This window comes from Bombus bifarius, unplaced genomic scaffold (genome assembly GCF_011952205.1).
Source record: "Bombus bifarius isolate JDL3187 unplaced genomic scaffold, Bbif_JDL3187 scf7180000008194, whole genome shotgun sequence".
Taxonomy (NCBI): domain Eukaryota; kingdom Metazoa; phylum Arthropoda; class Insecta; order Hymenoptera; family Apidae; genus Bombus; species Bombus bifarius.
In genome coordinates, this window is record NW_022884502.1 from 135,222 (window position 1) to 149,918 (window position 14,697).

General features: G+C 30.4%; 4 protein-coding genes and 1 pseudogene across 8 annotated transcripts; 2 read left to right on the top strand and 3 right to left on the bottom strand.

Moving 5' to 3' along the window:
• The first annotated feature begins 81 nt into the window (after positions 1 to 81).
• On the top strand, positions 82 to 6,945 carry LOC117209895 (annotated as a pseudogene).
• Positions 898 to 2,529, bottom strand: LOC117209902. 2 transcript variants are annotated; one of them, XM_033452360.1, is made up of 7 exons: positions 2,404 to 2,529; positions 2,085 to 2,328; positions 1,825 to 2,035; positions 1,621 to 1,745; positions 1,365 to 1,547; positions 1,123 to 1,292; positions 898 to 1,061 (listed from the first exon to the last, which is right to left on the bottom strand). In XM_033452360.1, exons 1-7 carry the CDS (start codon positions 2,415 to 2,417, stop codon positions 929 to 931), a joined length of 1,080 nt encoding a protein of 359 aa, XP_033308251.1. In that variant the 5' UTR covers positions 2,418 to 2,529; the 3' UTR covers positions 898 to 928. The 2 variants fall into 2 exon arrangements, with proteins under 2 accessions (XP_033308251.1, XP_033308253.1); XM_033452362.1 differs by having other exon boundaries at positions 1,825 to 2,020; positions 2,404 to 2,528.
• Positions 6,936 to 9,556, bottom strand: LOC117209897 (spermine oxidase-like). The gene is made up of 8 exons (XM_033452353.1): positions 9,262 to 9,556; positions 8,927 to 9,182; positions 8,219 to 8,432; positions 7,908 to 8,144; positions 7,712 to 7,843; positions 7,423 to 7,625; positions 7,239 to 7,359; positions 6,936 to 7,166 (listed from the first exon to the last, which is right to left on the bottom strand). Exons 1-8 carry the CDS (start codon positions 9,461 to 9,463, stop codon positions 7,053 to 7,055), a joined length of 1,479 nt encoding a protein of 492 aa, XP_033308244.1. The 5' UTR covers positions 9,464 to 9,556; the 3' UTR covers positions 6,936 to 7,052.
• Positions 9,557 to 10,183: 627 nt separating this feature from the next.
• On the top strand, positions 10,184 to 12,670 carry LOC117209899 (serine protease snake-like). 3 transcript variants are annotated; one of them, XM_033452355.1, is made up of 7 exons: positions 10,184 to 10,499; positions 10,650 to 10,846; positions 10,949 to 11,066; positions 11,143 to 11,413; positions 11,491 to 11,738; positions 11,817 to 12,319; positions 12,390 to 12,670. In XM_033452355.1, exons 1-6 carry the CDS (start codon positions 10,424 to 10,426, stop codon positions 12,155 to 12,157), a joined length of 1,251 nt encoding a protein of 416 aa, XP_033308246.1. In that variant the 5' UTR covers positions 10,184 to 10,423; the 3' UTR covers positions 12,158 to 12,319; positions 12,390 to 12,670. The 3 variants fall into 3 exon arrangements, with proteins under 3 accessions (XP_033308246.1, XP_033308247.1, XP_033308248.1); XM_033452356.1 differs by lacking the exon at positions 12,390 to 12,670 and having other exon boundaries at positions 10,650 to 10,825; positions 11,817 to 12,261; XM_033452357.1 differs by having other exon boundaries at positions 10,479 to 10,564; positions 11,817 to 12,670.
• On the bottom strand, positions 12,447 to 14,067 carry LOC117209901 (palmitoyltransferase ZDHHC16A). 2 transcript variants are annotated; one of them, XM_033452358.1, is made up of 6 exons: positions 14,021 to 14,067; positions 13,798 to 13,945; positions 13,361 to 13,670; positions 13,095 to 13,285; positions 12,705 to 13,015; positions 12,447 to 12,631 (listed from the first exon to the last, which is right to left on the bottom strand). In XM_033452358.1, exons 1-6 carry the CDS (start codon positions 14,065 to 14,067, stop codon positions 12,541 to 12,543), a joined length of 1,098 nt encoding a protein of 365 aa, XP_033308249.1. In that variant the 3' UTR covers positions 12,447 to 12,540. The 2 variants fall into 2 exon arrangements, with proteins under 2 accessions (XP_033308249.1, XP_033308250.1); XM_033452359.1 differs by lacking the exon at positions 14,021 to 14,067 and having other exon boundaries at positions 13,361 to 13,677; positions 13,798 to 13,938.
• Between the last annotated feature and the right edge of the window lie 630 nt (positions 14,068 to 14,697).

The following is a 14,697-nucleotide window of genomic DNA, read 5'->3' on the forward strand; positions in this document are numbered from 1 at the left end:
TTTTTGTAACCGGGAAATAAGGTATAGCTAAAAAATCAATACTAAACTTTTAATCAGTAGACGATGAAAATTTTGTATTATGGTATTTGTGGCGCTATCCACTTCCGGAATACATCACATCAGCTGATCAAAGCATGATACTGACACCACCAGATATTTACGTCGGATATGTTTTTAGTATGGTTATTTAAACATTAATCGTATTTATTGTTATTCTAGATAAAAAGATTAAATACTGAATAAATTATGTACATATGATAACGATATCATAGTATACTAATTACAATCTACCACTTCAAAACGTTGTTAAAACAATACAATGTTTAAAGATCCAAAAATAATAATCATTGGTGCTGGAGCAGCGGGTATTGCTGCAGCAACTAGATTAATAGAAAAAGGATTAAAAAATATTACAATTCTCGAAGGAAAAGATCGGATCGGCGGTAGAATACATACAGTAGAATTTTGTAAGTAAATTATTTCTGTTTCTATTGTACGTTCATTAAACATTCATACACAAAGTTCAATTTCTATTGCATAGGATAAAGAAACGCACTTATTTTTAAAGCAATTATAATTTTATATTTTCAGCGGACAATGTAGCGGAATTAGGTGCACAATGGGTTCATGGTGAACGGGAGAATGTTGTTTTTGATCTTGCTTATCCACACAAACTATTAGATTCGTCAAAATGCTTTAATGAATTCGATAGACACTTATTTGTTACTGCAAAGGGTGAAATTCTCTCAAAAGAAGAAAGTATAGAAACATTAAAAATATACTATGATATTTCTGAAAATATATCGGATGATATACATAATTCAGAGTCATATGGGGAATATTTTATAAATCAGTGAGTATATAAATAGGTTTAAAATATATTATTTATTATATACAAAATTAAAATTATCTATTAAATTATACAAGTTTATTTTAAACATTTCTTTAAAAGAATGTTCTTAACAAATGCATCAATGTCACTCTCTCTAAACCATGCTTGCAAAGTTGGATGCAAATTTGTTGTTGCAACTGTAAAAACTTCTTTATCAGGAACTATACACCTAAAAAGAGAAATACTTATGTAAATACATTAGTATAAACAGTAATCTTTGACAAACTTACCTTACACGGGAATTAATGCATTGACTTCTCACATATTCATATCTTAAAAGAGAATATATATATTTTATGTACTTTGCATCTAATCTATTTTGGTCTTCAGTATAGATTTTCTTAGAATTATTTATTCTTTCCATATATCCTTGTGTTAATATAGGTATAATAAAGTTCACCTAAATGTTAGTAATTAGTAGTAATTAAATTGAATCAGATTTTTCAATCTAGAGACATTTAAATTGTTTTACCTGTTTAAAACAATCATCTATAAACTCTTCTGCTCTACTATACACATAATTTTCCTGTTCTTGAAGTATGAGAACTCCAATTTTGGGCTCCTTAGACCTGAATATTTTTGCTATATGCTGTGCAGTTTCTGAACCATCATCAGCAAATGTTAACATAACTTTACAGCCATATGGTTTTTTAATCTATCAAGAAGATATACAAAAAATGCCAATTTGTATTGATGTGAAGACATTTATCACAAATATTCTATAATACCTTTTTTAAATTATCTTGTATAACATGCCCAGAAACTGATTTATGTCTTTGTATATTATGTACAAAATTAATTGGAGTTAATACTAATGGAGCTCTTGGTACATTATTTGGTCTCATGATTGATTCTATACAAATAAAAACCATTCATCTAAGCTAAATTGAAAGAAAAGGTTCCTACTGCTTCTATGATAAATATTAAAATACCATTTGCCGTAGTACTTTGTGAAATTCTGTTAATTAGATCAGAAATATCATCCTTTACTTGATTAATTATATCAAAACGATGCATTCTTTGTAAAATACTCAAAATCTTATCTATAGTTGCCTCAGCATGTTGCACATATGTTAGTAATACATAATAAGTTGGATCTTGCAGGCCTTTAAAATCATAATCTATACACTGTAAGAAAAAGAGCTAACAAAACAGTTTTAAATAAAACCATCATTAAATATTATATGCATACACGTATTTGTTCCATTGTTAGGCCCATATGTGCAGCAAATTCTTGCCACCCATTATAAGTTTTCCCTGTTGCAGTAGAACTTAGTAATAAACATAATTTTTGCAATGTGGTTTTTCCAATCTCTTCGAATAGATAAGAAGCATGAATTTGTGCTGTAGCTCTTTGAATATTTAATGCTACAGTATCTAAATTTGGAGGACCATCAACCTCTCTTCTCAACTTTTCCAATTCAGGATCAACATTGCTGAAATACAAAATATTTTATAATTAATGAAAACATTTTTTTTTTCTACAAAACTAATTCAGTAATAATTCTTACCCTTTTGCAAACATATTTATAAAGTATATATAATTTATGTTCCTGTGTCACATTTTTTGTAGAGAGATATAGATCATTCATAATTTGTAACGTAATACAATAGTTTTATAAAGCACAATGCAAGAAATTATGCTTAATAATGTACAAATTTTAATAAATGCACTATAGTTTTCTCTTCCTTTCTCGTTTCAAGGTTAGTGACTCACGTCCGGCCTGATTTTACCGCTAAAATTCGAAATTTCTTCCGATCGCTGTAATAAGAAACTGAATTGAATTAAATTAAATTAAATATTTCAGATTTTATAAAATATTTGACAAAAATCCGTTTACTAGTCGTAATAAAGCCGAGCAATTACTAGATTGGATACATAAATTTGATAATTCCATTCAATGTAGTGATTCATGGTTTGATGTTTCTGCAAAAGAAATTGTAAATTATTGGACTTGTGATGGAGATCTTGTACTTAATTGGAAGGGTCATGGCTATAAAACACTGTTTGCTTTATTATCTGTATGTATATTTTATATCACTAATAATTACATTATATACGTATATGTAGCAATAGTTCATTTTTCTTTTATTTCAGCAAAAAATATCAAATGCAAAAAATAAATTGCCTATAATGGAAAAAATAGAATTTAACAAAGATGTTTATAATATTGACTATACTTCAGATAACAATATAATTGTAAAAACAAAAGATGGTTCAACATATAAAGCATCTCATGTTATATTTACTGCATCTCTCGGTGTTCTGAAAGAAAAACACAACACAATGTTCACTCCACTTTTACCTGGAACAAAGCAACATGCAATAAAGGTACGGTAAAAATTTAATATTGATGGTTAATATGGAAATTTCTCTACTTTTTCATATGCACTTAATTTAAAACACAATTGTAATATGTTATTTAGGGTTTAAATATTGGAACTGTAAATAAAGTGTTCTTGGAATTCCCACATAGATGGTGGCAAGAAGAGTGTGCAGGTTTTAGTTTAATATGGTCTAAGGAAGATAAAGAAGAATTTATTAAATCTTATGGACAAGTATGGACAAGTATACAGCTATATCCTTTAATATTGATAAACATTATCAGTATTGGTTCTTAAATATATTCACCATATATGATGTAGGATTATGAGTGGCTATGTGATGTGTTTGCATTTATTTCTGTGGATTATCAACCAAGAGTACTATGTGCATGGATCTCTGGTAAATTTGCAAAACAAATGGAGTTACTGTCTGATAATGATGTATTTGATGGACTATATTTATTACTAGAAATGTTTTTAAGTAAAACGTATAATATTCCAAAATTTGATCAAATGATTAGGTAATAATTTGTAATATTCCCTTTTTTGGTATTCTAATGTTAATATGTATTATATTATTTATAGATCATCATGGTATACTGATGAATGTTTCCGTGGATCGTATACCTTTAAAAGTATAACAACTGAAAAGCTAAACGTGAAACCGGAAGATTTAGCTGAACCTATTATATTAGCTGATGGGAAACCTGTATGTATTTCCATTAACTGAATAATTAAGGAAAAATGGGTATCAGATTCTTTTATAATTTTTATTCAATAGATAATCCTCTTCGCTGGAGAAGCGACGCACGAACATTATTATTCTACTGTGCATGGCGCAGTTGAAACGGGTTTCAGAGAAGCTGATAGAATAATAGATTTCTATAGGTAAATTTTATAACTTTTACATATATAATTAGTATTTCAATTTTATTTGGGATATTTGGGTAACTACGGTGTAAAATAGTGCAGTCTTTCTGATTACTCATTATAGTTGAGATAAAAGGTTATTACTTATACATAATGATTCTGTGGATGATTAAACAGTAATTGATTCTAAAATAAGCTTATTTTGTGATCATCGCATGGCTTAAAAGATTCTGTGTGACTTGATTTTTATTTTCCAATATCATTTATGTCTTTAAATTTGTAATTCACACTTTGTGTCTTATGCAATCATATCTGTTTTATTTTTTAATCTTAAAAATAATATCTAGGCGCGCACACATACAAAGATAATCTGCGTAATCTATGACAATTATACTTGTCCTTTTTTTCATTAATTTCTTTTACTTGTTCTTCAATCTGAAAAAGTAGTATGAATGAAAAAGCTAATTTATATTAAAAGTGTTTATATTGAATCATATATTCTATTTCTATTGATTAGCATGCTTCTTAGGCGGTTAAAGCCTCAGCTCTAACCAGAGCCACATTTCTTCATAAGGGACCACGGTAAATTATAGATTTACTTGATGATTTACATTTTAAAAAACATTCTTTATATAAACATTAAATATATATTTCCAATGTATTGATTTAATCAATAACCATTTATTTTTATTATTTTATTCTTCCAACAAAAAGAAACTTAACATATAAATTTCACACTTAGCAGTAAATAAATAAAATGCATGCATGTCTATTCTTGCTGCATTGTTGATTTTGCTACTATCGATTTACAAGCAGTAAGTAATATATTTTTCTATTAATTAGGTAATTTTCCTTCTTGATAGAAGATTATGATATTGTTATATTTGTTAATTATTTAAATTTGTATATAGTAATAATTCGTACATACATGTTAAAAATTGATTACAATTATAAATAAACTGTCAAAATTGAATAAAGAAAGAAAAATCACAATTCTAATCACGTAGAACACGTGGTTGCATAAACAACTTCCATAAACTGGAAAGGGCAGTGAATGCGTCAAGCCAAAAAGTAACAAGAACGAAACTTGTAATAGTAGGTGCAGGTATTGCGGGATTAGCGGCTGCGAAGACATTAGACGAAGCAAATTTCAAAGATTATCTATTAATCGAAGGTAATTAAACGTGGTATCGGAATTGCATCCACTAAGTATGATATTTACTGTTTATTTTCTCACAGCGCAAAATGAAGTCGGTGGTCGAATTCAATCTATTCCGTGGAATAAAGCTTGGATAGAATGTGGGGCGCAGTTTGTGCACGGTGATCAAAGTCAATTAGCCCAATTATGTTATGAACATGATTTACTCTCAGATATACAATATCAAGATGGTCAAGGAATTTTCATTCGCAATAATGGTTGTAAAGTAGATGAAGCTTTGATAGAGGAGATAGATGACCTTGTTCGCACTACATTAGAAGATTGCGAAGATTGTGAAAACAAAGATATCGAAGTAGGCTTTGAAAATATCGATGCGGTTTTGAGAAATTGTCTCAATAAACATTTACATAAAAAGAATGACCCATTACCAATAAGAACCATAAAGAAGGAAATTTTTGATTGGAATGTTAGATTTCTTGTAATTGATAATGCTTGTTTCACACTTGATGAACTGTCCACGAAATGTTGGGGAAAATTTAAGGTAAATACGGGTCAATTGTAATGTTGAACTTATACAGGAAAATTTAATAACGCTAACTATTTCATTTATAGTATGTCGGCGGCTCAGAACACGTGTTGTTTAAATCCTGATATACGGCTTTACCCAAACTTATCGCTGATAGTTTGGGTAAAGAAAATTTATTACTTAATACCTCTGTTGATTCAATCGAGTGGCAACGAGTAATAGATAATGATTTCAATTCCCCACTTATTATAAATATCTCTAACAATACTCGTATTCTTGCGGATTGTGTAATAATTACCTGCTCTCTCGGTTATTTAAAAGAGAATTATAAGAAGATGTTCATTCCCCCCTTACCGAATCTCTTCAGCCAGGCAATCGAATGTTTAGGTTTCGATTTAATAAATAAGGTTTTCCTCGATTTTGGTGTCCCTTGGTGGAAACCTGGTACCAAAGGGTTTCAATTACTTTGGAAAGAAGGAGTATTTTGCAATAAAAATCTGGCTATATGGACTAGAGATCTGACGGGTTTCGATGTTCTGCCAAATCACGAAGGTGTACTCCTTGGTTGGGTTGGTGGACGCGGAGCTTATATTATTGAAACTTTAAGCGAACAGCAGGTCGCAACGGACTGTGAAAATTTACTTAAACATTATTTAAGATTTGACAAAATACCACCAGTAAAAAAATGTTTGAGGACTCGGTGGAATGCAAATAAGTATGTTCGTGGCAGTTATAGTCATATTTCAACAAGATGTGACGCGAATGGCATTACACCACACACTTTAGCAGAGGCGATATGGGGCAAGGCAAAAAAATATGACAATAAGGTAAGAAAAATCAACACACTTGATTATGAAATACTCGATGCAACGAAAATTAATTTATTTTAGGATGTGCCTATCATTATGTTTGCTGGTGAAGCAACGCACGAGAATTTTTACTCTACGACGCATGGTGCTTACGATACTGGAGTAAAACAAGCACAAACGTTTTTACGATATCACGTCGTTAAGAATTAATTATACATAATCTTAAATCTCTAAGAAATATGAATGAAAGTACTTTGAAATATGTGGGTACAGTCGCATATAAAAAACACGCGTGCACACATTTCAAACTTAATAAAAAATTTCTTGCGTTTTATATATGTACAGTTACGTATATAATTTTTATCGTATCATGTTTATTAGCATATTAATAATGTTTATAATCATATTAATTATGAACAATTTTATCTAAATAAAATGTATTATTTTGTCATTGCATTTTCAATTATACTATTAATTGTCGTAAAGATTTATTAATCTCTCAGCTTCTCTCCACCCAGAGGCAATTGCTCCATGTACTGTAGAGTAGTGTTTTTTGTTGGTAGCTTCACCTCCGAATAGAATTACCTAAAAGAAACAGATGAAACAATATGTAAACTGGTATTCATTTTTTGAAAAATTCGTTCAAATAAAACTTACGGGTTTCCCCATTTTCATAATTGGCTCTGATAATTCCTTCGCGGTAGAGTTCATCCTTATAGAATCTATGCTCTGATAACTGTATGTACCCCGAAAATGTTTATTTTGATGCCATTTACTCCTATAAACGAAAAGAATGTCGTCAGACAGAGATAAGAATAGATAGAAGCTGAAAGATTGGTACCTTATCATCGCTACTGGCCTAGTGACATTATAATGTTTCAACAACATATTATTTAATATTTGTACTGTTTGATCAAAAACTTCATCATCAGTGAGGTCATCCATTAACCGCGCACCTCTTCCAGATACCCATGCTTGCAATAAACGAGGCTTGTGGTCGACAAAGTTAAAGCCTGCTGTGTAAGGCATCCACCTCATTTTTGGCTAAATAAAATAAAAATATAATTTATGTTTATATTATATACAACTAAATTAACATATTCGTTTGTAGCGCAACTTTAAAATCTTACATCACTCTCAAGCTTCTCCCTTTCTTCTTTACTCCACAAAATTCTATATCCTGCGTTGTTCGTTTCTGTGGGAGTAAACCAAATATCATCGAAGGCTAAAAATATTTTACAAGCATTTCCAAATCCCAGTCCCTAAAACGAAAGTTAAATATCGTTAATTAAACTTTAATTTTTTCTGGGGAAAAAGGAAATATACCTTAATAGTCCTAATTTTTGATTCCGACAATGAAGGATTAAAGAGAGTTTCGTGCTGTGCTTTAAGCACTCCTAAAGAAGGTGTCATGATGACATGATCGGCTATATATTCTTTTCCATCGAGCGTTGTTATTTTCACGGTATTATCGTCACTGGAGTAATCAACTTTCGTTACTTCAGCATTAAGTACCGTTTTGTTTAGCACAGGTAACTCATCCTCCGGATTTGGAAATCTTTTCTATTTAAGAAATTTACGGTAAATAAGCATGTTCAACGAATAAAATATATTGTCGTAAGATAATAAACACCAACCATTAATATATCGAGAATAGTACCATATCCTCGTTTTCTCCAATTGATCGCCAGATCACCTTCGCACACATCATAATTGGTATACGTTTTCGCTGCGATATCGAACCAGTCATCGGCAGGATCAAAGCTAGTCTCCATTAAATTCAACAGCCACAATATTTGATCCTGTAGCGTTTCATTTAATTCCGGAAACATCTTAAAATCGTCTTTGAACCTAATGTAAAGTCATTTTAGATCAATGTATAAAGTATATGGTAAGGTATGCGCGTCACTTCAGATATGAATTTAGGACAGGCACATAATAATTCACAGATTCATCATATTAAATTATAATGTTAAAGAACAGACGAATTCAATTATATAACGGAAGTAATAATATTCGAGAGCACATCCCTAATATTGCATACTAATATAAAAATTCTTATTATGATATTATATATTATTCAATTATATTATAAAATTATAAATAATATATATGTAAATAATACTATAACAACAAATAATAATGTTACTATTAAATAATATTTTCTTCCTGCTTTTTGCTTGTTCTCAACTTTGCGATCTTTTAAATACCATATGACCTGGTTCGTACAGTTATGAATTACATTCAAGATAAATTTCTGATAAAACAATTACTATATATTCATTTGAATCTTTTTATCCTGAGTACATTCATGAAGCGACGATATAAACGCATAAAATTCGTACTTGTATATGAGACATTCGCCGACGGAATGCTGACACTCATCATCCGACATCTCCGGACTAGTGCGCCCAAAAGATAGGTAAGTATCCGTAATGTTCTTTGTGATTCTAGGATCGAGTAATTCACCAGTAGATGTGTATATTTCATCGTTAAATGGTTTGGAGTGATCTGTAATGTTCAAAGGAGCTACCAATTCGTACGCAACATTTCCCTTCTCTCCGTGAACCCATTGCGCGCCTAAATCGATCACGTACTCGTCTACAAACGTAAACAGTCTATCAATCTTATTTTGTAATTGCGCATACCCTATTGCTACCTTAGTAAAAGCTAGACTCACCAAATTTTACTGTATTTACCCGTCCACCGATTCGATTCTCGGCTTCCAAAATAATAAGATTTTCAAAACCATTCTCGATCAATTTCGACGCAGCCGCGATACCAGACGCTCCAGCACCAACGATCACTATACGCGGCGATTTAGTATCTTCAGAAATCGTGCCTGAGATGAGGCAAAACAGAAAGATCAAGTAATAGAGCATCTCCGACGGTAAGATGAACTCTGCGCGCACAAACTTTTATCAATTGACAGATTGGACATCTAGTTTTACGTGATAACCCTTATATATACTATATGCTCCTGTTCATATAATAATTTGCTTTTGTTAAGCAATAGTGATAGTATCTGGAGTATGTAATTAGCAATAATAACATTGGTCAGATAATGGCTAATAATGAGAGATAATGAAATTATTCTTTCCATAAATTACTGCATAATTTAACCTATAACTTTTAATAGTTTTTTTAATACATTTTATCGTCTAGAAATTATGTAATGAATATAGATCTTTTGCTTGGAGAGTAATTCTCTTCGGTTTGATATTTTAGAACTATAAACTTTCAACATTTTATTTAAACCAACTGTAACGATAATATTATAAAGCATGCTAAATAAATATGACAAAGAGATTTTAAAATAAAGAATTTTTAAAAGACTAAAAAAGATAAACATTTTTTAAAAAATGCCTAAGTTATTTCGATTTCATTTCTATCCAGTTGTTGGATTTTCGAATTATGTACATCGAAGCAAACAAGATTATTGTATTTACAATACAAAAATTAATAGTGTAACTATTAGGAAAATTCCCCTACGATAAGAAAGCATTAATATTTGTGACTTAAAACAGAGTCACGTGATATCGGGGACGCATTACGAAGATCCACAAATTAGCCAATCGCAGGCTATTTCGAATTATACACACTGATGGTACGTCCGTACATTGGTGGTTGGATCCATATATTATTCTTAATAAATGCATCATTTTGTAATCACTGCTGATTCATTATAGAAATTTAATGATAAATGGAAGCTTAAGGTTAACAGTAGAAAAATCATGTGTTTATCTATCGAATATTTTGTTAGCGATATAAATGATCTTTTGCCTTCCATAATACCATTTTAATTCAAGGACCAGGAAAGATCACTTGTGCACATTACAGAAATGACACTTCAATTTAACATTTTTACTATATGTTTAATATTTAACATAGCGTTAATTGTGTCCTCGAAAACAGCAGGTTAACTATATTTTATACTTTATACTATTTTTCTGCTTCAAGTATTTTACATGATCTCGTGAAAGGTTGCTTATAATTTTTTTTACTCCTGACTATAAATTATTTTCTTTTCCTTAAATAACAAATAAATATAGTTGAATATATTTTTAGAAAACTTAAATAAGAACAAATTTGAGCCATGGAGATCAAGTGATAACATCTACAATAATCCGTTTCTTCGTAATTCAGGCAACAGTGAAATGTATAAAAAGAATCCTTTCTTATCAAATATTTCAATGTTGTCTGTTTCATATAATGGGAATAGTACTGAATTGAACAAAACACCTGTAAATAGCAAATCACTCAAGGTATCAGAAAGCTCTATTTTTAATATATCTACTTTTAATAATAATCCTTTCGTACCACATGATTCTAATACAACTAGTATTCCATATATTCCAATATTCCAGGTATTTCCCATGAATGATTCATATCTTAGCACAAGTATGCAGAATAAGAAGGTATCAATGGATAAAATTCCAAGTATAACAAGTCCATACATATATTCAAAATCAAAGTCAGAACTTAGTAAGTATTTATGTCTAAGTGAAACAACCTTCTTTGTTGTTTATAATGTTAATTGTTAATAATTTCTATGTACTAGAATGTGAGGAATATGAAAGACAAATCTTAGGCACAACAAATGCATTGTCTTTAGTGGGTACAAATCCAGAGGTGATTACAATAACTAATCAAAAATGTAAAACCACAAACCGTCTTGTTGTTGGAGGTATCGATGCTTCTCCTGGAGAGTTTCCTCACATGATTGCTTTAGGCATTAAAGCTTTAGATGGGTCATTTATTTTTTCATGCGGTGGCACTCTTATCGCTCCAGAATGGGTACTTACTGCTGCACACTGTACTTATGGGCCAAGGTATTATTTCATCTTATTTATCATGCTAAGTTTTTAATGTAAAAATTACTTAAATACTACTATCTTCTGCAAAATAGAAGCCCTACAAATGCTCGTATTGGTATGTCTAACTTGAGAAATAATCAACAAGGTATCACAACTACGATCAACAGGATAGTACGACATCCAAGTTATAAACCTCCTGCTATGTATGCTGACATAGCTCTTTTAAAACTAAGTACAGCTGTTGCCTTTAACAATGAAGTAAGACCTGCTTGTTTATACCAACGATATGATACTGTGCCTATGCAAGCATGGATCAGTGGTTGGGGAGTCACAGAATTTGGTAAGATCAAAGTATTGATGAACAAACGAGACTAAAATTTCTTTAAAAAAATATACCTGTTATTATCGATACCTTTAGATGCAGAAGAAGAGAGTGATCAACTGCAAAAGGCTCTTCTTAATATTGTTGATAACATAGATTGTGCAATAAAATACAATGAGTCCATATCAATAGCAATACCATATGGAATTATGCCAAGTATGATTTGTGCAGGAGATACTCTCAGTGGTTGGAATAAAGATACTTGTCATGGAGATTCAGGAGGCCCCTTACAAATACCCCATCCAAGAAATGAATGCTTATTTCAAGTATTAGGTATTACCAGTTTCGGACAAGGCTGTGCAATTGTCAATACACCTGGAGTATATACTAGAGTTTCACACTATCTTAACTGGATCGAAGATATTGTTTGGCCATAAATTTTGTTTTGTATCATTAATGTACACCTTAGTTTGCAAAGATAAAAAATTGTTTATTTTTCCAGCAACATTTCGACTGATTTAAAGATTAAAAGTTAAAAATACATTTGATAATAATGTTTAAAAGTGTAGTAATGTTTGATAAAAGTGTTATCTGTCAATGTATGTACATATCAAATAATCTTATTAATGCACAAAGTGAGTGTTATTTTTATGACATTAGTATTTTCAGATTATATTAATATTGTTTGAAACATGTGCACATAGTACTATATAATTGTAATATAGATTGACTAGAAGATTTTTTAATCTGTAAGAATGACTTCAGGGTGACTGTAAATAATAAGTGTAACTTCTGCCATTATTAGGCATGAAAATTATACTCAAGATATTTTTGTATCATGAATGGTCTTCCATGTGAGACCATCTCCATATGGTCCATGATTAGATGGAAAAAGTATATGCCACCAACTTCTGTGATATAGAATATAAAGTTATTATTATATTGTAAAATACTTATTAATAAATATTTAGTGTTTTAGATTACCTCCCAATTATACCTAGAAACAGCTTCCAATTTTGTCTTGGTCCAAAATCATATGGATTTTGATATATTTTACCAAGTGCTTTATACTTCTGTGTTTCTGTGCTATTTATACGTGCTTCTATACTTGTTTCTCCTCTAGTAATGAGACCCGCGTGCCAACATGTTAAAGCTCCTAATGCTGCAAAAGTAGCCACGCAAATTAGAGCTGCAAAAACTATAAGTCGACGGTTCCATTCTTTAATGCTTGTATCTGCAGCTTGTTTAGCTATTTCAGCTAATTCCTCTTCACTTAGATGATCTAGCGATTCAGACTAAAATACAAACAAATAATTAAATAAATTCGATCTAATTATTAAATTCATTTTTCGCAAATAGAACTATAATAATTACCACAGGAATTATCTCAGAATTATTAATGCGTACTGGATGACCATCTAATTCTGGTTCTTGTGCTGGAAAGAATTCTTGATATGCTATTTCTACACCAAACAACATTATGAATAAAATACCAAGTACTGTAAAAACCATGTATTGAAAAAAGTATCTATGATTATGATGACCAACACAATTGTTTAACCATGCTGTTTCTTTGTTTAGGAAATATATAGGGTTTTTAGGCAGCACTAAGATAATATATCATATATTCAAAAGGATACGGCAGTGATGATCCATCTTAAGAATACATTTGTTGCATACAGAGCAATGATGTGTTCTGGGTGGTTTTGGTTTAATACATTTCTTACAAATACTCACAGCCTCTGGTATAAGACCACCTTCTGGCGGATAACCAGCTGGGACATTTACTCCCATATAATAATGAAAACATACATTTACTAATAACCAATTTCCAATCACTAAGAGGATTATTGTCATCAATGGACTCTTTTCCCACCAATATGGTAGACCGATGTAATATGCAATGTACACGATACTTGCAGTTAAAAGACTTACCATTACTACAAATACCTGTAAACTGTCAAACTTAGTAAATACATTGTGAACAATAGCAATTTTTTTTATAAGAATCACATAAAGATATAAGTAAAAAAAAAGTAATATACATGAAATTAGGAAAGTTTACGAAAGTACTCACCGGTCCTAAACAAGCAGTAAAATTTTCTACAAACCAGAACATTGGTTCTAGAAGTATGTCACAAACATAACCCCAATTTAAAAATTCATTATAAAATAAAGATTTTATAATGACTTGAAAACGCCACCATTTTTGTTTTAAGTTAAGTCTAAAAGCAACGAAATATAATATAATATGTTCAAGCAACTAAAATGTTTGCTCTTTATTATTTTTTATTACTCACTTAAGAATATTAGGCGCTTTAGTTAAAGACCACTTTATTCGTACCATCTTTTTCTTATATAAATTTCAGTATATCGAATTGTTTAAAATTTCATTGAAGATAAATTTTTAGAAATCGAAATAACTACAACTACTAACACTGCAATTGAAAAATGAATAATTGTTACACAGTATACTATATAACATGTTCAATGTTGCATTGGAATTCTTTTTAGAGTACGTTGTACGGCGTTGAAAGTGTATTTCTCGCAAAACACACAGCTCAGAACATTCTTTTTCGCTTATCAAGTTGAAGCATCGATAACGATTATTCCAATTCAACTTTAAATACAAGAAACAAACTATACTAATGATTAACGGAATTACATGTCCTATACACAAGTTATAACACTGTGCAGCGCCACTGATAGAGGATTACTATACTATAAAAGATCGAGTGCTTGTAATTGGGGAAGTCAAGAATCATATATCATGCCACCCAGGAGAAAATTATATAAATTTCGTAATTTATTTATATTACATTATATTATTCCAGGATGATAGGATTATATTCCAAGACAAACAATTAAAAATGCGAGAATGTAAAAAAGAATATTTGAAGATATCGAAAATTCGTTTTCGCGAAAAAGATTTGAATTACATATTGTATTTTGTAATTATAATTATCTTTATTTTGTA

Bases quoted from the DNA above. Each gene is read 5' to 3' on its own strand.
- LOC117209902 (XM_033452360.1), bottom strand. The intron at 2,036-2,084 runs GTATGCATATAA...CTGTTTTGTTAG, and splicing joins TAACAATGGAACAAATACGT to CTCTTTTTCTTACAGTGTAT. The intron at 1,293-1,364 runs GTAAAACAATTT...ACTAACATTTAG, and splicing joins TAGATGATTGTTTTAAACAG to GTGAACTTTATTATACCTAT.
- LOC117209897 (XM_033452353.1), bottom strand. From the start codon at position 9,463: ATGCTCTATTACTTGATCTTTCTGTTTTGCCTCATCTCAGGCACGATT. The intron at 9,183-9,261 runs GTGAGTCTAGCT...TTACGTTTGTAG, and splicing joins GGTAAATACAGTAAAATTTG to ACGAGTACGTGATCGATTTA. The intron at 8,145-8,218 runs GTTGGTGTTTAT...TTTCTTAAATAG, and splicing joins CTATTCTCGATATATTAATG to AAAAGATTTCCAAATCCGGA.
- LOC117209899 (XM_033452355.1), top strand. From the start codon at position 10,424: ATGACACTTCAATTTAACATTTTTACTATATGTTTAATATTTAACATA. The intron at 10,500-10,649 runs GTTAACTATATT...ATATATTTTTAG, and splicing joins TGTGTCCTCGAAAACAGCAG to AAAACTTAAATAAGAACAAA. The intron at 10,847-10,948 runs GTATCAGAAAGC...CCAATATTCCAG, and splicing joins TAAATAGCAAATCACTCAAG to GTATTTCCCATGAATGATTC.
- LOC117209901 (XM_033452358.1), bottom strand. From the start codon at position 14,067: ATGGTACGAATAAAGTGGTCTTTAACTAAAGCGCCTAATATTCTTAA. The intron at 13,016-13,094 runs GTAATTATTATA...TTTGTATTTTAG, and splicing joins ATTCTGAGATAATTCCTGTG to TCTGAATCGCTAGATCATCT. The intron at 12,632-12,704 runs GTAATCTAAAAC...TCTATATCACAG, and splicing joins TTTCTAGGTATAATTGGGAG to AAGTTGGTGGCATATACTTT.